General features: G+C 44.5%; 1 protein-coding gene across 14 annotated transcripts in view; it reads left to right on the top strand.

The window, feature by feature from the left end:
* Window positions 1–26056, top strand: part of FGGY (FGGY carbohydrate kinase domain containing) — a 413290-nt gene that overhangs the window by 324774 nt on the left and 62460 nt on the right. For 11 of the 14 annotated variants that reach the window (XM_072730788.1, XM_072730782.1, XM_026006980.2 and 8 more), the window contains 2 exons: window positions 2804–2924; window positions 9009–9103. In XM_072730788.1, the coding sequence (XP_072586889.1) occupies window positions 2804–2924; window positions 9009–9103 (216 nt within the window). The remainder of the gene's footprint in view (window positions 1–2803; window positions 2925–9008; window positions 9104–26056) is intronic. The other 3 variants (XM_072730787.1, XM_072730785.1, XM_072730786.1) reach the window with 1 other exon arrangement.

Below are 26056 nucleotides of genomic sequence, written 5' to 3'. Positions count from 1 at the left end.
CTGTGAAAACATTTTTTCCAGAAAGGTGAGCACAAAATCATTTTAGCACAAAGCCCTGTGGCAGGGCATTTAAGGAGGGTGGAACGTTTCACAGAGTGGAGCCTAGGACACCCGAAAGGGAATGCCCTGCCAACCCTAGTGGGAAATTCCAGCCAACAATGCCACATGGGGGGCAGGCAGGCTGTCACAGCCCCTCCCAAGGGAGTGCCTCTTGTTCTGATACTTTTTTGCCTTTTCCCAAGGGAATGTGCTTTGTGTTACTCTCCACTCTGGCCTGCTAATCACGTGAGCCGCAGGTCTGTGGTTTTAGAAGTATCAGAAATCCCAATTTTGCATGGTGTTTCCATGCATTTGAGGGGGTGGTGCGTGCAGCTGTCCCCCGCCCCCTTCCCCATGCAGACTGCACTGCCTCAGGCAAATCCCATAATTCCTACATGGGGATAACAAGGTGCGATTTTTGAGTTTGTCCACAGATTAGAAATGACATCAAAGTGCATAGCAGAGTGCCTAGAATACAGCTAATAACCAGAATAACGCTCATTTCCACACCCCTTCCATGTACTCAGCACTCTTGTGTGTGTTGTACATACACTGTCTACAGCAGCAACCGTGGTATTAATAGTTCATCAAATCTAAGAGCACATTAAGACTATTTTTGCATGTTAACATTTCTGACAATTCAGAGTGTTCAAACACAGGAATATGGTATTACTGTTACTTTTTTTAAAATGAGGATTGAGTCTTAGAAAGATTTGATACAGGTTGGAGTCAAGAAGTAGGTGAAATGCCTTATGCCGTCCTGGATTTCTTGAATTCAAAAGCCATGCTCTTGGCTACTACAGACTCATCATGCTCTCGAGTAGACTGGGCTGTCTCAGAGTCCACAGATGCGAATGATCCAGGTGGACGTAACGGCAATCTGTAGACCTCCCAAAATCATTTATAATACTATTTTTTAAGTGACTGTCTTCTGGAAAGGTCAGTAGGTTTTATCATATTCTCAAGAGGGTTCATGACCCCCAAAAAGCTTAAGAAAGAACATCTGGGGGTAATCAGCCACATGCAATAAGCAGGATCTGGCCTTATACGGTACAACATGTTTTAATTTTTTTTTAACACACTACATCTGTGGATTATTTTTGGAGGCCTAAGTTTTTACCTAATCCATATTCTTACCAGATTCACTAATAGCTGAAGGCCTCTGGGCTGGAACTGCTGTGCTTTTGCTCCCGAACTGCCCCTGTCTTTCATAATTTACTACACAACATTCAGGATTTCATGACCCATTGTCCCCAGAACACCTTCTAGCTACTCCCTCTCCAGAGGCACCCCCAGGTATGGGAGAGACAGCTCTCCAGACTGCTGGTCAAAAGAGGCTTCACTTGCCCTACATCCCATCCCCTGGGGTCAGTGGTCAGGGGGACGTCCTGACCGCTTCCCAACCTTCTCCTTTCACTTTGGTTAAGCTCTAATACAGCCTGCCCTCACACTAAACTACCTCCTCCCCTTCTCTACACCCTTGGGTACTGCCTTCCCAGCGACACCTTCATACTGTCACAGAATCTATGACATTGTCTCTCAACTTCTTTACAGCCCCAACTCCGCCTCCTTCTTGGTGGCTGCCTCATCTGTGGCCTCCTGGATCCTTAGGACCTCCTTAGGTTCCCTGACCTTCTCTCCCTATTTCTTTAATGCATCCCCTCGAGCACACCTTGTACTGTGTCATCCCTCAGAGTCAGTCACTCTCTAAACATCTCAAGGGCTCTTTCTCCACAAAAACAAAACAAAAGAAAACAAAACAAAACCATTCATCTCTCATTTCTCTCCAGAACCCCTTTCTCAACCATTGCCACGTGGCTGCCTCCTAAAGTCATGTCACAGTTCATCTTTTTGGTTTTAATCCTGACCCTCCAAAAAATTAGGACTCGTGAGCTTCTCAGTTTTGAACTTCCAAAGAAACTGATTTTTTTTAACTGTTTACATATCCTAATTAAAACTAATGAATTGCACATTAACATTCACCACGATGATCCTATGGTAGTGTCCTTTCTTCAAGCATCAATGATTTTTTTTACGGAGTTTGGTAAAACTTAGCAAGACAAGGATGAGCATAGCACATTTAGGAAGATACCAGCACACAAGGTCTGAAATGAAAATACGGTGGAACCCTGAGCAATCCAGAGCATGTGACTTCCCTGCCATCTCAGACTGTGAAGGACTGACTGGAATGGACTCTGGCTCTGGAAGCATCCTTGGGGAACCACTACCTGGTTTCGGATGATAACAAAGGTCAGGTTGGCCCTTTGTCAGTCTGAAGTCTTGCTCTTGCCTTCATGCAGTTAGAGCTCTCTTCCCACGTTTCTGCCGCTGATTTTATTGGTGCCCTTTCTCAAAGAAGAAACCTCTTTAGAAACCTCTTTAGTTCCTACAAAAAGAAGAGAGATGGACTCAGAGGCCACCAGCCAGTGCCTCCATCCCCAGCCCCGGCTAGAGGACCAGGGCCACAGTGGACATACCGCAGACATTTGTGTCGGTGAACTCTGTTAACATTAACTGTGTTAACATTGTCAGTTGTTTACTGATGGAAATCAATGGGATAGTAATTAAGAGAGGTTTGGAGTCAGACAGACCCAGGTTGGAATTAACTGTGATCAGAGGCAGCCTCATCTCTCCAAGCCTCAGCTCTCTGAGCCTGTGTGCGTAAAGCTCTCAGCGTGGTGGCTGGTGCTGGGTAAACAGTAAACGTCCCATAGCGTTTCCTTGTGCTCCTATACTGATGTTCTCTTCTGCTTTTCCCTTCAAGTTTGGGACCCGCCTCATTATAGAGGCCATGGAGGCAGCAGGGCACTCGATCAGTACTCTCTTCCTATGCGGAGGCCTGAGCAAGAACCCACTTTTTGTGCAGATGCATGCGGACATTACAGGTGAGTGTGGGGAGGAAGAGAGGAGGCTGTCGTGGGCGTGGCAGCCAATGTCCCTGGCTAACAGCTGGGCAGGGTTGGAAATAGGGTATACAGGTGATGTGCCAAGTTATTATGAATATTTAGGTTAAAAGGTTTTGTTTTTTTTCTTAAGATGACTATGAAGTGTCTGTAGTCGTGATGGAGAAGGCGACTTCTCTGTGAATCCAACTATTGAGTGATCCTGGGAAATAAGATGAGAGAGACCAGCAAGGCTAGGTTGTAATTTAACCATTTATGAAACAGTCCAACTACCTCTTCTGATGCCCGCCTGTGGGGAATATTGAAGAAAGAGGATTCCTGCCTCCAAAGATCTCTAAGTCTATTGAAAAGGACAAACAGATGTACAAATGTAGTGTCCCAAGAGCTTAGAGTAAGAAACGCACAGAATTTTAGGGAAACGTAATGGGGTAACTCATCCTGGCTGGGACCTGGGACAGGGCAAGGCAAGTGGTCTGGAGGAAGTGACAGGGAAGCGGTCTTTGAAGAAAGAATTCAGAGCCCAGCTACTGTGGGAACAGGGGTCTGGCTGCAGATAGGAATGTGAACCCTAAGATCCCAGGGTCCTGTGATTCTTTCAGAGCTCATGACACAGATAGAGAAAATCCAGCATCATGGGCTACTCCCTTTGTGATATGAGCACAGCAGAGCAGGATCCCTGGTGCAGATCCCTGGGCTTTAAGAAAGGGATCCCATTGGTAGGAGGCTTGCTGATACTACAGAGCCTAGCCTGGACTTCCATTCCCCTGGAACTAGTGGCCTCATACGTCTCACTCCTTTCTCCTCCATACGTCTCCTGACACCCTGGGACCCACCCTGGCATGGCCAGGCACCACAGCAGGAAGAGAGAGAGGAAACAGAAGGGGATTGGGCCCTACCCACAGCACCAGCTCAAACGTGACATGAGTTGGCCCTTCAGTGGTGTCTCTTCATCATGATCTCTTACTGTCTCCCATCCCCTGGATTCCTCCTCTGATGGCTGGGTGAGTCGAGGGCCTTGCCCTTGACATTGCCTCATCATATTACCTGTACTGCCTCCAGATAATGCAGATCCCTGAAGACAAGAGCTTTACCAAATGTTGGGGCATAGTTAACCCCTGCACTTTGTGAGATCCAACTAAATAAATTACTCATCCCCATCTTAGAGATAAGTCAACTGAGGCACAAGCCAGAGGACAGTATGGAAAAGGCACATAGTCTATGGGTAAATATATCGGGATGTTAGGTATAGAAATTACCATCATTAACCAAGATCCCACTGTGGATTGCTGGAATCCCTCTGTGTACATTTAACCTTATAAACTGCTGAGAGTAGAAACTGGCACCTCATCTTACAGACAAAGAAACCAAGGCTCAGGGAGGTCAGTTCAATTGCCTGACCAAAGTCAAAGGAGGAGGGGAGGGGCAGCACCTGGACTGGGACCCAGGAATATCTAGGCCCAGCGCCCCCTGCACTGTGTTGCCCGCCCTGGTCTCTTAGCTTTTCTGAGTAATTTGTAATCATGTAATGATTATTCTTCCTTTCCCAAAAGACCATTCTGAGGCAGAGAGAAGACAGACCTAAAAAAAGGAACCCAAATTACCTTGTAATTTCCCCCAAGAGAAAACCCATAACCACCGTTTTATCTAGAAGTCCACCAGTCAGATAAGATTCAGATGTAAAATGTGATCTATGAGCCACTTCCCAATTTCAGCCTTCTGATAGCCAGGAAGCCTTCCTACCTGGATGCAGGAGAGGGATAAGATCTGCCTTGGCTATCACATCCCCTTCGAGAATGGGAAACAGGCCCCCAGGAACAGGGCGGTGTGGGTGACTCTGGGGCCTGACAGGCCACTGTGGCTCAAGCCTTGATGAGAGTGGGTCCTCTGCTAGGCCTCATGTCCCTGAGCTGACTCAGAAGCAGGGGTACAGCACTTCACAGAAAGTTCTGCTTTGGAAACCAGGGCTGCTGAATGAAAAGGCCGTTCATCGTTATTTGGATTCCGATTGAAACTGGACCCTTTGTCTCTGGCTGCAGACCAGTTACAGTTCCAGACAAAGGGACCTTTTCTTTGGCTGGAATTCCTCTGCTTTAGGAAGCTGTGACTGACAAGTGATGGCAAAGTGCATCTGCCTTTAAATGCTTTGGGTTCTGCTAAACTCATTAATGCATCAGATAAAATAGTTCGCATTCCAGGCAGAGCTGCCTTCTTCCTCTCCTTCACCCAGCTCAGAGAAAAGAACACATTTGCATTTGTTCCTGTAAAAGGCACGTACACAGCAGAGGGTGTATAGGTAGAGTCTTTGATGCCTTTAAACATTGTAGTTGCTCTAGTTTTCCCACAGAGAAAGGATTAGAGAGGACCCTGGACCTGCAGGACTCTTAGGAATACTGTCAAAAACACAACGGGATTTAGAAGATTCTTTGGAGACAGTGCGGAGTCCTGGAAAGAGCAGGGGATCACCTCTGTGACTTTGGGCAAGTTGCTTTACCCCTCTGAGCCTCGCTTTCCTCATCTGAAGAAAGAATACGACTTCCCTGTTAGATCATGCCGAGGAGTACCTGCTTGTGAGTTTGTGAGCACCAAGCTCCAAGCCTGGCTCAGAGTCAGTGATCAATAAGTGTCAGTTCACTTCTTCCCTTAAAACAGCCCCACACCAAAAAAAGAGGTGTTTGAGGGGGGAAGAAGCAGTTTAATATTTTGTAAGCAAATCGTTGCCATTTGGGGAGCAGGCGTCTCCGTGCAAGCAGAGAAAATGGGACTTGGCCAACTTGGGAAAGTAGCTTCTACGTGAGGACGAAGAATCTCCCAGTACCCCTGGCAGTTAGTTTAACTGTGGTTTCAAGAAATACTTGGTGTGTACTAAGTAATTGTAGGTTTCCCCCATTGACTTGGGACTAAATGTTCCTCCATCTGAATTTTGTTTTTTTAGCTCTGGCAGTTACAGCAAGGGTTTCCCTCTTTCTGTGTTACTCGTTGTTTTCATCCTCTGCCCCTCCATTGATTGATTCAGGAGCCGTCTTCAAGCCCACCAGCGTACCAAGCTCAGAGCTTGGTGGGGGATGCGAGAAGGAACCATGATGTCCTGCCAAAAGGGTCGTTATGAAGAGAAAGAGTGCTCTCGGGTCTCTAACCAGTGTCTGGAGAGTGCAGTGGGGACCCAGAGGGTGCTGGTGTCAGTATGAGTCAGGTCCAGGCAGCAGGCAGGGAACAGATGACACACTCAGAGATTGGAGAGAAGTCAAACAGAGGGTCTGTTTGCTGGGGTGTGGGCAGAGTGTAGGGAAACCCTGATGACCAGGCAGGCAGTCCTCTGGGTCTACCCACAGTCTTACCCGCCCTGGGCTTGCAGGGACCCAGCAGGGACATAACCCACCTGAGACTGGGCAGCTACGTGAAAAGGCTGCCAGACTGGAGGTGGGTCAGGGACGTGACCATGAGGATATGGGAACCATGAATGAGGCCTACCCGCACCAGTGTCCCAGGACCCTTGGTGAATGGGGAAGAGGTGGGAGTGACCCAAAGGAGAAGCAGAAGCAGTGAGTTGATCCCTCCCTCCTCCCCACTGGGGTGACAGGCGTGAAGAGAGGCTTGAGAGAGAAGAAGGTAAATGTTAAGAATCCTGACCGCTAATGTGAATTTAGTGCTTCCTCTAAGCCAAGCACTGTTTGTAGTGCCTTCCTTACAGTAGCACTTTCAATCCTCAGAGCAGCCCCAGAGGGAGGTGGAATTTCAGCCTCCCATTTTGCAGATGGGGAAACTGAGACACAGAGAGGTCCAGTAACTTGCCTAGGGTCCCACAGCTAAATCGGCAAGGAAGCCAGAACTCCTACTCTCTCAGTCTGGCTCCAGGGTGCTTAGGGTGTAACTGGAGAGCTAGTGGGGGATAATTCACTGGACTCATGCTGGTTTCTGGCTCCCAAGGACAGGGGACTGCAGGTAGCTCCTCCCTGCTCAGAACTAGTTATACTTTTGACAGCCTAAGGAGGGGCAGGGAGAGGAATGGCATTTGGAGGTGCTTGCTATCTTCTAACTAGTGCCAGGTCCCCCGGGGTGGTCACGGTACCACTCACACGCACTTACACACACATAATCCCGGGGCTCTGCAGAGGCATGCCGTGCTCTGCTGATTTGGGCAGCACAGGCCTTCTGTGTGGCCCACTGCCTGCCCTTCCCCCCTAGAAGGTTGACGGGCACCTGCTCTGTCCCTCCCCCACTGCTCCAGTCTCAGTCTGCGCAAAGCACATGTAGAGGGTCTTCTACAATCAGTGGTCATTCTGACAGCGGCAGCCACTGCCCTCAAGGGCTAAACAGAGGCTGGAAGTGTGCTGAGCCCCATGTGTGCCTTCTTTCAGGAATCCTCACTGCAAACCGGTGCAGCAAGTCTCACTATCCGCCCCACTGTGTACACTAGGAAACCGAGGCTGAATGATTAAGTAACTTGCTAAAGGACCCAGGGCTAGTGGCACTGGCTCTGAGCTCTTCCCAAAGACCCGATCCCACCCCAGATGCTTGCCTACAGTGGCTCAAGTGCTGGCCCTGAGGTCGGGGGGCTGGCATGCCTGAGCCCCCTGGCTGTGTGTGGGAGTTCTGTTCCCCGACACTCTGCTGGGGCAGCCGAGCAGCTGACCCAGCCTGGGAGTAGGAGGATGAGTCAGGAGCTAATGGGACCCCAGGGGTGGATGTTCCAGGAAGGTCTTTGCAGAAAAGATAGGAAGACAAATCCAGTCTTTGGAAAAGTCAGTCTCCTGTCTTGAATAGAGGGAAATTTTCAGGTCTGGCTACAGAGCTTACCTCTGTGGAGTCTGCTGCCATCTCCTGATTAGCAAATGCATTTATACTTATATTTCATGTATATTTTATTTATACAACACACACACACACACATATGTACATATATAAATATACAATCCCGAGGATGTGAAATTATTTTTACTCCTCTTAAACCCACTGTGAGCCCTCAACTTCCAGGAGCTGGCATGCAGAACACTTCCTTGCTGCCTGGTGGACCACTATTTGTCCTTCACACACCTCCAGAATATACCTCTCCATTCTGATGAGCCTCCACCCCCTGTCTGGGAAACTCATTCTTTTGCCACTGAAGCCCTTATTACCATGTGCTAGATACTAGGTAACTAGTGTCAATTCCAGGGATTCAGCAGTAGCTGAGACCAAGCGCTTGCCCTCATGGAGCTTCTGTTCTAGCAGGGGAGACAGGTGGTAAACAAGAGAAGTAATCACGCACGGTTGGAAGGTGCTGAGGCAATAGAGGAGGGATGAGGAGTGTCGCAGGTAAGTTGTCACTTTAAACTGAATGGTCAGGAAAGCCGCAGTGGGAAGGGTATGTTTGTGCAAGTACACAGGGACGCAGAGGGAGTTGCCTTGTGGGCATCTGGGAGGAAGTGACCCAGACAGAAGGAATAGTATGGGCGAGGGCCCCGAAGCTGATTCAAGAAAACAAGGAGTTCAGGCCAGGGTGGATACAGCCGGGGTGGGCACCGGCTCTGGAGGGTCTTGCCAGCCATTGTAAAGGCTTTGGCTTGTATGCAGAGAAATAGGAAGCCACCAGAAGGATTAATCACACCCTGTCACTACTTCCCTTTCCTCAGTGCATCTCAGAGAACCAACCCCCTGCACCGTCTTCACCTCTTTCTCCTCCACCTCTCCTTTGAGACCCGAGTGGCAGGACAGAGTCAGATTCATCTCCATGTTTGCTGGGCCCTGCAAAGAACTCCAGAAGTGTTTGTTGAAGGGAACTTGAACCCATGGCAAGTAGCAGCTAGCAGAAGCCTGGAAAACTGGGCAAAAAGGTCTCAAGAGTTGATGTCTGTGGTGCCGGGTCCCTTGGGGCTCTTGGCTACCTCACCAGCACGCACAGGCTGTGAAATCCTTCAGAATCAAGTCATCCCAAAGAACTGAGAACTGTGGGGAACGGGGAGAGGGTACCTCCCGCCCCCTTCACGCCACATCATATCAGGTGTTTCTGTTGCTGGAGCTGCTTGCTGGCTCCCCTCGCCGCCACCCCTGTCCTGCTCCCTAACCAAGGTGTGGCCTTGTCCTGTGCAGGCATGCCTGTGGTCCTGTCGCAAGAGGTGGAGTCTGTTCTTGTGGGCGCTGCTATTCTGGGTGCCTGTGCCTCGGGGGATTTCACTTCTGTACAGGTATGTGAGGACCAAGGGGTGGGTCATGGCCCCTCCCCGTCTGAGGCTGTCCTTCCTCTTGACAGCAGCTCACATCTTGCAAAACACACATAGGATGTAATTAAGAAATGATAGGTTCCAGCCAGGGAAAGCACAAACACTTCTAGCCTCAGACATATTTATTGCAGTTTTCATTTGACTTGGCCTCTGTTAGTGTTGGTCACTCTGTTTTTCTGTTAGTTTTCTTTTCTCTCCTTTCAAATAGCTCTTAAATTGTTTCTTTTACTTTCCTGTTGACCTTTTTTTATTTTTGTAGCAAAGGAAATAGATAAGGTTCAAAACTTCTGTTTTTCGTATAAATTTCAGGTTACTATTTGCTTATTTCATCTCCACCCACCACTTTCCAGATAATTTTGAGGACTCTATCAACAAGGGACACAAATGAAACCGTTAGAAATAAATAAATAGATAGATAGATAGATAGATAAATAAATAAATAGGAAAAAAGGAACAAAGATATAGGAAAAAGGAAATAATGTGGTGGCTGTGATGGAGCACACAACTTGACTCTGAGCTTCCTGGCAGCCAAGACAAAAACGAACACATGGTAAGTTGCATAATTCTTATTTTCAAAAAAGAGGAAACATTAGTTTCTTGTGGGAGACAAGGCTTTTCCTGCCTCCAAATTGCAAAAGACATCTCACGTAGGTTTTATGGAGAGATTTTGAGTGGTAAAATAGTAAAATTAACAACAGGTTATGGAGAGGTAGAGAAGCAGCACAGGAGGAGGCTGAGAGCACAGGCCTTGGACTCTGGCTGCCTGGGCTCAGATCCTGCCTTGACTCCCTCCTAGCTCTGTGACCTGACCATTCTGCTCTTGACTCTGTTTCTTTATCTGTAGTAATCATCAGGCGCACAGGAGCTCTTTCTCTAGATCAGGAATGCGTACTGAGTCCCAGTGTTCCCATCTTATAGTTGAAAAAGCTGAGGCGTAAAGAAATGAAGTACGTTAGTCTCAGAAAAGGTAGTAAATGCCAGAACCAAGGAAGCTGGCTCCCCAGCCTCAACTGAGAGCTCAAGAAATATTTGTCCAGAGAGCTTAACTGCCTGGCTCAAGGTCTCCAAGTCAGGATGAGAAGCCAGCTTTTATACCAGTAGCCCAGTCACTAGAGTGCTATTTATTGTGACCCTCGTATTTACCAAGAACTGTACTGGGTGCCCTTCTTGTGACCTTCCTGACACCTATAACCTACACGGGCAACAGAGGTTAGATGACAGGGTTACAAAAAGGTGACAGAAGCAAAGGGTACACTGTTGGAAACAGATGCAAGAGTCTGATTCCACGGTCTGTCTGTATATCGCACACCGGCCACACTTCTGGAACTGAAATCTGGGAAATATCTCTCCTGGGGAATTGAATCCACTCGTGAATGCCAAGTGGCTTTCAACGACAGTTTTTGATCAAAGATGGTACAGCTGAATTCTCAACGATTTCTGGATTTTCTGGTACTGTCTCAAAAACATTGTGTGGGGTTCTTTATTGCTGAAATGTCAATGATTGGTCAATTGTTATTTTAATGCATCTGTTTATGGGGACATTCTCACAGCTAGAATGCTCTTCCTAGGGCAAATAGTAGGTAAAGCAAAACAGGAGAGATGCTTTGAGAAGCATCTGCATAGGCTTACATCATATTGTAATCGGAACATGTCCGTTCATGTGTCATATTTTGAAGCCCTAGCTCCCAGTGTGATGGTATTTGGCAACTGGGTCTTTCACGGGGAGACTGGGGTCAGGTGAAACCATGAGGGTGGGGTCCCCGTGATGGACTTAGTGCCCTTCTAGGAAGAGATGCCAGAGAGCTTGTGCTTTCTCTCTACTATGTGAGGACCCAGCATACCTGTGGCCCCCTGCAAGTGAGCGAGAGAGCCCGCACCAGAACCCGACCCTGTTGGCACCTTAATCGTGGATTCCTAGCCTTCAGAACTATGAGAAAACAAATTTCTATTGTTTAAATGCCCAATCTCTGCTACTTTGTCATGCCAGCATGAGCAGACTAAGACACCTCACTTGATCTTGACAGCCTCCCTGCCTGAAGGCTAAATGTTTTCATCCTTGTGTTACATATGGAGGAAGCCAAAGCTCAGAGCAGTTTTCAATAATTTTCCCAAGACTACAGTTAATAAAGGGCAGAAGCAGAATTGAAACTAAGGCTCTCTGGTTCTATATCCCATCCTGATTTTCATTCTTTTCCTACTTTGATTTTTTTTTTTCTTTTTGTGTTAAAAATAGGTTTTGGCTTCATAAATGTTTAAAGCTGTATTTTCTGAAAAGAAATACCTGCTGTTGGTCACAAATCAGGGGATAGTCTGTAGCTTGAACAAAGAGTAGTGTGGGGGGCAGCCCCGGTGGCTCGGGGGTTTAGCGCCACCTTCAACCCAGGGCCTGATCCTGGAGACCCAGGATCGAGTCCCATGTCAGGCTCCCTGCATGGAGCCTGCTTCTCCCTCTGCCTGTGTCTCTGCCCCTCTCTCTCTCTCTGTGTCTGTCATGAATAAATAAATAAAATCTTAAAAAAAAAAAAAAGAGTAGTGTGGGATAGGGCTGCTTCATCAGATAGATACTTCCTACTGTGACTTTATGTACCTCAGTGGTATCTTGGTCAAATCTGGAGTTTCTAGCTCCAAGACGATTCCACACACATCTTTGCCTACGTGGAAACCGAACTTAATTCCTCACTGACATCATCGTCACTACATGAGATTTTTCCGTTAATCTTCTGGAACAGAATCTCAGATAGGGTGCATTGAATATTGGGATTGGTGACAAGAGTAGCAGCTGCAAATCTCACAACATTTTAAAGACAAGCTCGTCTCTCCTATTAAACCCAAGGAAGGATGAGCCCCTCGTGACTGTAATTTCTAGGAGACACTATAATCTAGTAAAGAGAGCCCCCAGCTGAGAGAGCCCTGAAAGCTCATCTGGCATTGCATGCCCGAGAGAATCCTATAGTCTCCACCCCTGTGCTTGCTCGTTGGGTATCTTCAGGCAATGTCACCTGGCCTCTCCGCGTACTTGCTTTATTATTTCCTTTTTTTAAAAAAATGCCTAAAGAGGAAGAATTGCCACTCATATGGGACTGTTGAGATAAAGAGCCCTTGAAAAATCTAATGACCTCCATGAACCCCAGGTATAAACATCAACATTGTTATAATGATTATGTTCACAACTGCTTTGGAAATGTAAATGCACATATGCACAGCTTCCTTCACCCCTCTCCAAAGAAGAGGCACTAACCCATGTGCCCCAGGCCTGGGGACAAGCTCAGGATTCTGACAAGTTGATGTGGAATAGAATTGCTTTTTCCTTATGATTCATATTTTTAACCTGAACTTCAGTACAGGTTTTTCTTTGAACTTCAGAGATCCTACCTGGTCTTCAGCGTGCCTGCTCCTCCTTCCTTATAAGAAAGTTGAGCGAAAAAAAAAAAAAGAAAAAAAAAAAAAAAAAAGAAAGTTGAGTGATTTCTGCCAGCAGCTCATTGTTTTCTCTTCTGGTAGACCACACATTCAGTGGTTGGAGGGAGGATTTCATTTTATACTCCCATAGTGTGCAGACTTTGGTAGACATAGCCAGAGTCATCTCCTCCAGATGAACGAAAGACTAGGAAAAGTCTAGAGGACCCAAGCTACAGACCTAGGAAAGAAACCTACATGCCTGGGGAGACAGGGGTTCCCGACTTCCTGGGCCCACGAGTGGGGATATCCAGCCAGGGTTAGAGTCCTGTGCCTTCCGATGGTGATAGCAATAGGTCAGAAGGATTTAGTGTTGCAAGTTTTACCTATAATAATTGCAAATCTGTCTATATATTGCAATTCTGGGCCAATTTTATCAGATGGAGAGGGATAGTGGATAGCATGTTCAGGTAAGATATTAAGGGGAGAGATTAGTCAAGTACAAGGTCCATTACTATTTCAAATTTTGAAGCCAGTGCCTGGCCTCCACTGGTTGCTCTTTTATTCATTCATGTGGCCATCCTCATAGCCTCTCTCTCCCTTTCTTCCCTGCTTCCTTCCTGCCCTCCCTTCCCTTAGACTTCGAAAGCTTCCTGCTGATCCCCTTTCAAATGAGGATCTCACAGAGGGTAGTGATATAACCATCCATCCATATTAAAGAATAGAATGACTAATAATATCTTCAAGAGTTGTCTCTGTCTAGAAATGGTGTTCTCCATTTAGTAGTTTTCAAAACTCTACCTACAGTAGATAGTATGACAAATATCATGGCACGGTTATCTTCACAGAGACCTCAGATCTGTAGCTGAATCAGTAAAATAAAATCAAACCACAGAGATGCCACTTCATGGTAAAAGTTCAATCATTGAGCAAGTGAGAGCGGATGCAAGGAGGCGTCTTCCTTCCTCCTTTTATGCACTGGAATATGGAATCTACGCAGTCTTGACCTCTGTTACCTTTCCATCTGACCACTCCTGATCTCCCAAGTCACCCCATCATCACTCCCTTGGCTGGCCATGCACTATGAAGTCATTCTCTAGTTCTGAATGCCTTAGAAAGCAAATAATTATGATTAGAAAGTTGGGGCATCCCATAACCCTTCTGTAGGCTCCCAAGGCCTTGGAAAAGGAACAAGCTGGAAAAAAAAATACATTCATGAAATAGCAACGTGCTCACATTATCTAAGCATAGACAGTAGAGAAGTTCTAAGAACTGCAAAGGATACATGCAACAAGAAACCGGTTTCAAGACACCATGAAAGAAAACTCAGTCAAATGGCAACAGAGGCAAAAATACAAAACAGCTTTCCACTTTCTGCTTCCTTCAGGCTCTGCAGATGTCATGTGCTTTCTGTAATTTCTTATCATAAAAGACAGGGGTTTTGTTGGTGTCGTTGTTCCCAATCTATTATACTGAAACAAGCTCTAACAGTGCTATTTATGTTGACACCTGCCCCCCACCCCCCAAAACAGCAGTAAAGGATGTCTCTGAAGCAGCAGTCGGCAAAAAGGGGGCGGTGACAAGAAATGAAGAACTCCCCAATCAATGTCAGGCACCTACCAGTATAAAGAAAATAAGCCCTTGGAATCAACCAATTAATCCAAACCTCTCTTCCCCCACGATGTGAACATTGCCACTCCTGTAAACCCTTGACTCCTTAGGTTCCCACCATCAGCTTTCCTTGTCATGTTCCAGACAGACTCTTGGGTCTTGCAGACCAACACATGGAAGTGGCTTGTTGAAGGCCATTGATTACTCGTACTTTATGCAATGGGCACCCACAAGAGAGGTGGTCTTCACTGACCACAGTGGTCTGTCCTCGAGGTTAGTGCTTGCAGACACCCTCATTGCTTCGCTGAAGCCTGCAAGGCCGTTCTTTGTCCCAAAGTTTACTTCCATTTGAGCCAGTTACATTCAGACCTATTATGTGCTTCAAAGTCTGGGATTTCCTAGATGACCCAAGACGTCTCCGTTCTGTTTCCTTACGTGGGAGTCAGCTTTTGTGAGTTTGAGAGCTGTTTGGCAGTCTGTCACCATCCACATACCAGTTTCACACTATGCAGAGTAAAGCTGATGATCGTGATCTTAGTTGCCAGAGGCTTGGAGACACTCACAGGTCGCAGACGTTCAGAAATTTGAAACCATCCCATTTCTTGGTACATTCAGCCTTGCTTAATTTGCCTCCCTCCCCCCTTTTCCTGGACTACAAGTAATCAGTCATATTCATTGAGAAAAAGTAAGAAAATTCAGGGAAGCTGAAAGAAAAAATATGAAAACAGTGACCTTACTACCCTAAAAATTTCCCAGTAGTGAAGATTCTGGTTTCTATACTTCTAGCGCTTTTATATATACTTTTAAACCACTTTACACTTGTTTAAATTACAAAAATGTGTTCATACCATGCCTAATGTTCTATAGCTTTCTCCCCCACCCAAAAACATGTAGTAAACATTTTTATTTGTCATTTTTATGGGCCACATAATTTTATATCCCATAGAATATGCCAAGGCTTCTTTCACCAATCCCCTCATTTTGAGTATTTACGTTGCCTCTATTGTTTTAAAGAATGCTGCAGCTAATATCTCTACAGCTAAAGGTTTGCAGATACCCTAAATTATTTCCATAAAATAAATTAGGGAGATATAATTGTTTAGCCAAAAAGTTTCCCAACTTTTAGAATCTGGATACATATTAACACCGTACACTCCCACCAACGGTGGATGAAAATTCAGGGCTCCCATTTCTCGTGTATGAGGAGTCCATTGCTCTGAATTTTAGTTCCATCTAGCTTTCATCCCCAGGCCCTTTATAATCCTATTCATTTCACATATGGTCCTGATATTATCAACTTTCTTTAGTCGCCTTTTGCCCTTTGCTGCTTAAGCATGTGTTTCTGGAGATACGAGATTCTGGTTTCTAATTAAATAGATTCAGATTTCTGATTGAATTTTCTGAGTGTCCTGTCCCATATGTCAATGCCTCATAGAAAGTCAACAGAAAATCCTGGACTGAGAATTAGTAGTTTAAAGAAGGATTAAATTAAGAATGCACTGCTGGCCCTAACATTCATTATACTTATTGCCACACCTGGTTAACAGTACACTCTTATCTTTTCAAGAATCGTTCCTTATCAAAAAAAAAAAAAAAAAAAGGCAACAGATTCAGGTTCTGATTAATTGTAAATCTCCTGTTCCAATGTACTTTGCAGAATGGAATCATGGGTATAAAAGTCAAAACATCAGCTGAAAATTAGAATTCTCTTTTTAGGTAATTATTTCAGAATATAATATATAGCATTTGACTCTCCTGCTCCTTATAGGGTGATCTAGGAACAGGGCCTGTCACTCTCCATCCCTCATCATTCATAAAATCTTTGTGGCAGCCAGTGAGTGTGTAACAGTCCTAGTGTTCAGATGAGAAACTCTGAAACATGGAAGATAATCAAGCCTTATTTGATACAAAGTCCATGCTCTTTTTATTCCAACAAACTGTATCCCCATAAATACATATACTTTCCCCAGGAAAGACATAGATCCCAACATGGCAGTGTAGCTGTCCTTCACAGGGTAATACGGTTTATAGAAATTATCAGCAGCATACATTTGTTATCAGTGTTTGGGTGAGCACCCAGTATAGAAATAAAAAGAAGTGTGCCCTCTTTGATTTAGAAATTTTCTAATTCCTTTTCCTGGAGAAGGCTTCATACCATGCCCACCAGTATTGTTTTGTTTTGTTTGTTTTATTTTATATCTTGCTTTTTAAATCATAATCCACTCATTTACTTTTTATAGAGGTAGATGCAGAAAAGCACTTTAATTCAGAGCTTTAATTAAGACACTTTTTAATCTCTCATTATTAACAAAAGATTTAACCTAATGAACATTTTTTCCCCAAATATGTCCCTCCTCTTTTTTTTTTTTTTTTTTTTTTTTTGAAACTTAAGAATTGGGCTTTTTATAAAAGTATACAATGGTCAAACCTCTACTGAGCCCTTAAATAACTTAGAAGAGTTACAGAACTATATTTCTAGAATAAAGTTTATCAAACTCTAACTTTATTTTGTTCAAGACAACATTTCATACTGGTGCAAATCTGAAAAGATACATAAGATCTTTCTGTGGAAACCAATGCTTGTGAGTAATTAACTTCCCATTGTAATGATCATTTATACCTTCACTTTTCATAATAAAATTTCCTTTTGAAATAAACTGGAAATGAGTAGGTTGGGTATAATTTCTTTTTTCTTTTACACTAAGATAATTCATGAAGAGCAGATCCATGTTGTATAAGCTTAATGTTCAAAACAATAAATTAGGCTATGGACCCAAATAAGAGACCAGGAAAGATAAGACCTTTAGTTAAGTCAGGAATTTTTTATAATTGAGAAAAAGGCCCTAACAAATGACTACACACACAGATGTTCACGTACATACACATACATATACATATGTACATACCACATGCTATTGGACAAAGTTTGATTCAGATTCATTCAATGTACAGAGGTCTTACTGAAGTCAATGAAAGAGTTTGGGTTGTAGCATTGAGGCAAGTGATCAAGAAGTATTTGGAAAGAAAAAAATTATTTTACGGTTGTTTACTGGAGGTATTGGGTACTCTGCAGTGAACCATAAGAAAGTACCATGTATTCAGAAAGTTGAGTGGCAAGTCTTTAGTAATATGCATATCAAAGAAATTTGAACATTTAGAAATTTGATATCATGTTAAAAGTTGTAAATAAGGACGTTTCCTATACTGTTATAATAATTTTACAAATGAAGCCGCAGGTTAAAAGAGGTGAAATGACTTATCAAAAGCCAATGGCTAGATAGGGATAGAGCCAGAATCCAAGGCTTAGCCTAAGATTTCAAAGGTAAGGTTTCCCAGATAGAAATGTATTCTTCTGTGATTGAGTGTGATTGGTATTGTTTAAAAAACTAGTACTGGAATAGAAGGGAAGGGAGAAAAAATGGGTAGGAAATATCAGAAAGGGAGACAGAACATAAAGACTCCTAACTCTGGGAAATGAACTAGGGGTGGTGGAAGGGGAGGAGGGCAGGGGGTGGGGGTGAATGGGTGACAGGCACTGAGGGGGGCACTTGACGGGATGAGCACTGGGTGTTATTCTGTATGTTGGCAAATTGAACACCAATAAAAAATAAATTTATTATTAAAAAAAAAAACTAGTACTGGTAGTAGACAACTAGAATTTGAATGTACTGGGCAGCCCAGCTGGCTCAGCAGTTTAGCGCCGCCTTTGGCCCAGGGTGTGATCCTGGAGACCCAGGATCGAGTCCCATGTCGGGCTTCCCTTCATGGAGCCTGCTTCTCCCTCTGCCTGTGTCTCTGCCCCTCTGTCTCTCTGTATGTCTCTCATGAATAAATAAATAAAATCTTAAAAAAAAAAGAATTTGAATGTACCTTAATATGCCACTGTTCTAGTCCACACCCCCATAGAGAGCATTCTTAAATTAAGATAATTTTATTTTTCTTCTTCTTCTTAAAAATTTATTCAAATTTCATTAGTTTCATTTTCACCACTGGTTTCAGAGATAGAGGTCAGTGATTTATCAATCTTATATAATACCCAGTGCTTGTCATATCATGTGCCCTCCTTAATGTCTATCACCCAGTTATCCCCTCCCCCACCCCCACTCCTCCAACAACCCTCAGTTTGTTTGCTATGATTAAGAGTCTCTTATGATTTGTCTCTCTGATTTCATCTTGTTTTAGTTTTAAATTAGGATAATTTTAGAGAATTTAGTAGAGGCACTGTTTACAAGACTGTAGACCAGGGCGTGGAGAAGTCACGAGGGAGGATGTGGTACCCTGGGGTTTGTAACAGTTGGACCTTATGAGGTGAAGAGCACAGTTGCTAGAACCCCAGAACCCCACAAGAGACTACTGAGTCAGCCTGCTTGCCAGTAACTCTGGAAGGAAAGAGCTGAATTACTGACCTCATTTTCCTCCCACTTTTTGATTTACTGCTGGGTTCCCCATTGGCTGGACTGAGAGTCAGAGGGCAAAGGAACTCGTTGATACCGTTGGTACAAGTGAGCTTCGCAAGGCCTGGAGAAGGGTGGAGAAGGGGTCTTCAGGAAATATGCAAATGTTCAACACAGTCATCCAGGCTGGGCTGTTAAGTTGGTCTGTAGACAAGAGACCAATCTGTGAATGGTTTGTTACTGATTTGTGGTGAGATAAGAGACTTGCATCAGAATGTAAATCAGTTACGACATTTTATTCATACTAATATGTTCTCGATGAAAGAGTCAGTGTGCTTATTCACATTCTGGGCCAGGTCCTTATGGCATTATGGCCAGGCTGTTTGAGTCACTCTGATGGAGACTCCACAGCTCTGCAGACAAGGACCCGAGACATCCTGGGGTCTCAAAGGTGCTCCTTTACACCTGCTCTCATTTCCCTGCCTTACCTCTGCTAAAAAGCAACTAATAATGTCCTATACACATCTTCTGAGCTGGGCACTATGCTAAGGTGCTTTAGATGATACTTAATTCTTGCCAGATAGGTTCTTCACCTCACTGTTACAGATAGAAAACTGAGTCTCAGGAGGTGTAAGTCATGTGCCCATGGTCTAACAGCAAGCAAGTGGCAGAGCTAGCAATCGAGTCCAGATCTGATGCCAATCTCTTTATTCTTCTTATGTCTAGACCTCCCCAGAGCTGTTCTTAAAATTACCTGACACTCACACCCAGGAAATAATGCAGGATTATAGGAGGATTGCCTTGTTTGGACACCCACGACCATGTTCTCTGTTGTCACTAACAACCAACCATGGTTTCTGGGAATAGATCCACCCAGTGCCCAAAGAGTCAGCACCGTTTATAGGTTCCATGTTTCTACATTTTGCAAGGCCTTTCCCAACCCAGCCAACCAGATCAGAAGGTGAAGTCAGTCTGTTTCTAAGCAGCTGTTGTCTGTTTCCATCCCTTTTTAAACCTGGGAGGTTGAGAAGATGATGGGGAGGAAGAATTCATGAGAGGGATGCATTTCCTTAGATACGTTATTAACTGGCTGGGCCAAACAAGAGAAGGAAATAAAATAGCTCTCCTTACTAAGTAAAGGCATCTCCTTCCCTTATCTCATTAAAAATTAAAAGCAGTCTTGGTTTAAGTAGGGCAAATTAGTAATTAAGTGCTATATAATCAACTTGTGTAAACATAATATTGAAGGGGAGGCCAAATTAATCACTCCACTGGCTTGTTTTTTGCTCCCATTAATGTACCTTTTACTCCAGTCCTTCCTGTGATGTCAGGATGTGCATTTTTCTGCTCTCCTCTACTGCTGGAGTTCGGGTGGGATCTGCGAGCTCAGCCGACAGATGCCAGCAGACTAGATGGGGAAAAGGCATGCACGTGGGCCTCAATTCAAGTAGGTGATGAGGCTTCCTATTTAATTCATTGAGCCAGGGGTCAGCAGCAAGAGTTTATCATGCAACAGGGCCAGGCGTGGATGACCAGAGGACAAAACTAGTACTGTCCAAAAGGAGAATGAAGGGCATCTCCATGCCCACGTAGTTCCAGTCTAGTGGGGAAGATCTGGACACACGCAGTTACCTCTATGAGAAAGTCCAACAGCAAAGATCTCGGGGCCTTGCTTGGGCTCAGATCACGGCTCTGCTACTTACCTTGGGTGAGTTACATAATTTATCTGTGCCTCAGATCCCTCATCTGTAAAAGATAACCATAATACCTGCATCATAGATCTATCACCTCACAATTTATGTTGTAAACAGTGAACACGTTAGAACATGTAAGGTGAAATAGGGTTTAGTTGGCCATTATTAGTTTAAACTACAGTTGTTGTATGATAGGATAATGGAGCACCAACGAAGGAGTGTCTTCCACTCTCTTGAGGGCTGGAAACTTGGAAAGTCCTTAGAAGGCAACGTTTGAACTGGGCCATGGAGGATTAGCTGGTGATGGAGCTAGAACTTAGGGGAGGGGCCATGTGACATGTACACTCCAGGGTATGGCCTGTTCTTGGCTGCTAGCTTTGTGGGCAAACCTGGCTGGGCAAGCTACTTAATTTCTCTGAGCATCAGTTTCATATTAACTGACCCACTGAGTTGTTACAGAGATTTTATGAACAATAGTACATATAACACAGTGCCTGGCATGCAGGACAACACTGATGTTATTTCCTGTATTGATTTAATTCTCGTCACAAACCTGTGAAGTAGGTGGTATCGTCCCACTTTATAAAGCAGAAAATTGAGGCATGAAGACATCAGTAATCTGGCCGAAGGTCACACAGATGGCTAGTGGTGGGATGAGGGTTTCAACTCAGGCAGTCTTGCTACAGATCCAACGCCCTGCAGCCCGCTGCTTCAGGGGGAGCACCTACAGCTAGATTTACATAACATGCCATAGAGAGAACAGACAATGCCACGTGACTGTGTGGCTGAGGCCCTCACTCACTAGTAAGGAAGAAATTCTTTCTCGCGCTTGAGGGAATAATATGACTGAACCCACCGCCATGGTGACCCTTTAGCAGGTGGGGCAAGCCAGAAGAATGACCCACACTTGGATGCAGAGAGAATGCAGCTGCTTTCACTGATCTTGGCAGTTTTGCTCAGGGAAGAAAACAGTTTGTTTATTTATCATTTATACTCCACTTCTGTAAAGGACTTGAGGAAGCTTGTGATATATGAATAAGCAGAATACAACTAAACAAAATAAAACTCACAAATCAGAAACTATGCAGAAAGAAGAGAATACACCAACCACTTAGACTAGGGGATCCTCAAATTCATGTGCCTTCAGGTGCCAGGCAATCCATATAAACATGGGGAGATACCAGCAAAGGACAAAATGGTTTGATTCTTTGCCAAGTTGTAGAGTGTATACTCTGCCTGAGGACGTTGAAACTCAAATTATTTTAACCCTGGATTGGCGAGTGCCAAACCAAACAGATTTATGGGACAGATTGGCCTATAGGTCTCTGACTCATAAATAAGGGAATTACTCTGAGCTTCCAGACAACCAAGACAAAACTGGGAAATGTGTCAAATCATATGGTGTCCACAGACTCAAGGAAGTATACCCGTTCATCAAAAGAGACTACATTTTCCCTGGTACCAAATCCTAAAATTGCTATTCCTTTAAAAACCAACCTAACAATTCTTCCATGAACTTTCACAGTGGCAAAAGAATTCATCATATACTAGTTTGTTAAGAGCCCAGAGCATGATATTGAAACGTGACTTCAAGTAAAGGATCGCCGGGGTTTATAACTTTCTAAAGGTGTCACTTGACCCAGGCTTACAAATGAGAACATGCAGCGTGGTCAATGGATGGCGTGGCCCTCCTCCCCTCCTCCCTGAATATCCCTCCCTTCAGCCAGCTTTACAAACAAAGCTGCACCAGTGACCCAGCAGTGCTTAGGGGACCTCAGTACCAAAGCTTTTCACTAGCCTGGCATCAGGGAAGTGCTAAAATGAAGTACCCATCAATCGAGAAGGGCAACAGATGTTGAAGCATATCAAGTATCAGTAAACAGCAAGCCTACAGAGGCCACTGAACTTGGCATCCTCTTAGCAAAAATACCCTGTTGCCTTCAAGAGGGAACACCATGGACTTTCATAAACTGCATTAAGGGATGCATTCTTTTAATCTCTATTTTTCTAAGGGTACATTTAATACCCACAGTGTTCTAGGCTTTTGGCCCTGGAAATGCAGGTCTTCAAAATACCCTCTCAGGAATTATGAGAAGTTTCCACTTATCCAGTACCCTCCCTTTTACGGTTTGCACTATGATTCATATTATAAGGAATAGCTAGAACCATAGTCAAGAGCACTGACTCTGGTATCACCTAAATCTGGTTCTAATCCTGTGGTTCAAATGCCATAGCTGTGCCTTAGGTCAATCCCTTCTCCATGCCAAGCTGGTTTCCTCATTTGTGAAAATAAGACTGTTAACGGTATATCCTTCATAAGTTTGTAGTGAAGAGTCAATGAGATGATATGTGTATTTAGCACAGTTAAGAGTAAACTTTCAGTGAGAGTTGGACAAAATTATGGTAATATCTATGCCAATACTATTATTAGCGGACTGTCTAAATCACACACCGTGCTGTGGCTTTGGATTTGTTACTCAAAGATGGCCAGGCTGGTCCTTTGCCTGTTTGCTCGCATTTAGCTTTTTCTCCCCTCCTCCCACGCTCTGGCCCCATTCCGCAATGTATTACATTTCCCAGGCTCCTTTGCAGCTGGCCTCTGGGTAGGTTTGGCTAGTGGGGGTTACTGGTGAAAGACTGACAGGCAGGAAGATGGGAGTCATTAGGTCTTCTCTCCCTTTACTAGAAAAGCACCTGCTGCAGCTCTGGTGTGATTCCCCAGCTCCACTTCTGGCCACTCAGCTCTTTCACTTCAACTCCAGCCTGGCATCCCCAGCTCCAGGCTCTAGTCATACCACAGTCTCCCATAATTCCCTTGATCCCCGAAAGGGGTTGAGCAGCTTTCTGCTGTTGCAGATCTCTTGAGTTGTGGCAACATCATCTGCCTGGCTTTTTGTGTCCTTTGGTCACCTATAAAACCAATTTCTTGTATTAAATTCTTTCTATTGAAAGACCTAGAGTAGTTTAGTTCTTCTGCCTGGACTCTAATTATAGTTGTTTTTTAATTATTAAAAGAGAAGTCAATCCTTACAGTGAATTTACTTCCTGTCCTCTCTCCCTATTAGAATGAGCTAGGCTCACTGGAGAAGGAGGGGCTGGTTATCATGGAGAGCAGTTCAATTTCACTAACTGATGCCCAAGACAGGGAACTGGCCTAAGCATCTTTACCGAATACCCAACTCTGAATAACTCAACTCTAAGTCCGGCTTTGAGGCCAACAGCCTCATGTAGCTTACTGCCTCTTCAAGGAGACCAGACTTGGTTACAAGTCAGAGCCAGGCACAGTTCAGGGTAGTGCCCAGTCTAAAGGAATAGAAATCCTCTTGCTTGAGCCAGAGCTCAGGACCATTCACTATTCTAAGTGAGTTGCTATGTTAGGTATGTGATTATTTACACTCCCCAAATAAGGAAATGGAAGCTCAGAGAGGGCAAGTGATTTGCCCTAAGTCCCACAGATATTAAGTAATGACGTTAAGAATTGAGCTTAAATTTGTGTGTCTTAGAGCCTGTGTTTCTTGGAGAATTGTATCTGTTCCTCAGAGTTTTCCAAGCTTTCTTCCTGGTTCAATGCAGACAGTAAGGAAGCCGCATGCATGACTCATATTGCTGTGGTCTCCGTGTAGAAATTTCCTTATGGGACAATACTTAACTGTTCTTACCTAATTCTCACAATAGATTTATTTGGAAAGTGTGCTGATTCTGTTTTGCAAATGAGTAAACAGACTCACAAAATTAAAAGAACCTATCCAAGTCCTACTGAGTGTTAAGATTCAAGCTGGAAATTGAATGCAGGTTTTTCTGTCCCCAAGCACACATTGTGACAAGTCACATCAAAGTGCTGGATTATGCAGTATAGGGCCAATCATTTTTTTACAAATAAAAAATACATTAAAAACTGTTTTATTTTTTTAAATATTTTATTTATTTATTCATGAGACACACAGCGAGAGAGAGAGAGAGAGGCAGAGACATAGGCAGAGGGAGAAGCAGGATCCATGAAGGGAGCCCGATGCAGGACTGGATCCCGGGACTCCAGGATCATGCCCTGAACCAAAGGCAGGTGCCAAACCACTGAGCCACCCAGGGATCCCCCTAAAAACTGTTTTAAAAAAAGAAAAAGCCACCCATAAGTGGCTAGATAAATATGAATAGATAAAAATGAAGCAACCTAAAGCCAAAGCTTGCCATTATATTATCTACTGTCTGGTAACTAACAGCCAGAAGCAGGAAAGAGAAGTATGGTTGGGATAAGAAGTGAGGCTTGAAATAGAAATTTTAATCTATGATAAGCAGGGAAGCAGCAGAAGAGGACTTCTCTGGAGGTGCTGTTGAGAGCAAAGGAGTAAACATGGATGGAAGAAGATCAACTTAGTCCCTGAGAAGAGCCCAGGGTGAGAGTAGCAAGAGAGAAGGCTGGATATGTAATGACTCAGTTCAGAGGTGGGGGTTGTTTCCTATAAACAGATCAATTAGGAATTTGATCAGGAGTCTTGGGAGCACCCTTTGCCCAACAGCCCTTGACTCTCTTGTTAAAAACAACCCCCCCAAAAAAGTTGTAGACTAATAGTCTCATTTTTTAAAAAAATCAACAACCTTAGTGCTTCCTAAATGATAACACTGCTTCCTGCTTAAGAAAAATAGCCTGTAAATTAATTCAGCCTGGGAGTAATGACACAGGTTTATTACTTATCTCCAGGTCTGAAGAGTCCTTGGAATAGAAGAACACTCTTTAAATACCCCCTAGAATAAATAAATAAATAAATACCCCCTAGAAACGGTCCCATTTCACTAGAGCACATCTGTCTGTGTATAGGGGGTTTGGAACATACCACGTTTGAGGATTTCAGGATGGAGAAGGCCGCCTTCTGGGACAATGCCACTGGGTTGTGGGAAGCGAGCAACCCACCACACAGCAGCTCAGAATCTACCCCCTCTCCCCTCCCTACCCCCCTCCCTGTCAACTGCCACCTCTGCTGGGAGGAGCCTGTGTGTTGGATAGAGTCACTCAGAGTGAAATTCCTACCATGTTGGCCGTGTCGGTTTCACCTGTCAGCATCTCTGATGAGGAGGGATCCTGGCAGACCAGACTGGTTTGGATAATTGGATTATAGCGGTTGTCTTCATCTCAGTAAGCTGACTAACCACTACAGACGCCGGAGGAGAAATTCATAGACAACCCTGAAGTGGAGGTTCAAGCAAGTGCTTAGACTTACTAGGAAACAGCAGGCAGTCGTGGGTCCAGCGCCCTGTAGTGCAGTGGGGACCTGTGAACCCTATCTTCAGGGGGCTCCTGAAAATGATTCATGTAGTATGGATCGGCCCTGGTCTCTACACTTTTTGTGTACTAACTTCACATAATCCTCACTAGAGTCCCATAAGGTCCCGATATGAGTTAAGCTTTGCATTCTAGGAGGGCTGAATTACAAAGAGGCTAAATACTTCCCAAGGTCATATGGCTGGTGAGCTCTGAACCCGGATGTTCTGACCCCATAGTCTGCTCACTGGGATAATACTAAAACCCATCTCTAAAGCTGCTTTGGGAAACTCTTCTGGGTAAGGCTCACCTCTACCCTTCCCTACCCCCCTGTGCTTACCTCTGGTGCCGCCCTTAGATATTTCAGTGTCTGCTTACCCCATTTGAATGGGAACTTCTAAGTAAGGGACCAAGTATTCCTCATCCTTAGCCAGTAGTGGGTGCTGGATAAATGTTGGATAAATGCTGGATAAATGTTGTACTGAACTGGAGGTGAAATTTTATAGATTCTTGGCTGGTTACACAGAAAGCCAGCCACTTAAAGCTGCAGCGCCTCTGTGGATATACT

This window comes from Vulpes vulpes, chromosome 12 (assembly GCF_048418805.1).
Source record: "Vulpes vulpes isolate BD-2025 chromosome 12, VulVul3, whole genome shotgun sequence".
NCBI classification, from domain to species: Eukaryota; Metazoa; Chordata; class Mammalia; order Carnivora; family Canidae; genus Vulpes; species Vulpes vulpes.
This window is presented reverse-complemented; position numbering and strand designations above follow the sequence as displayed.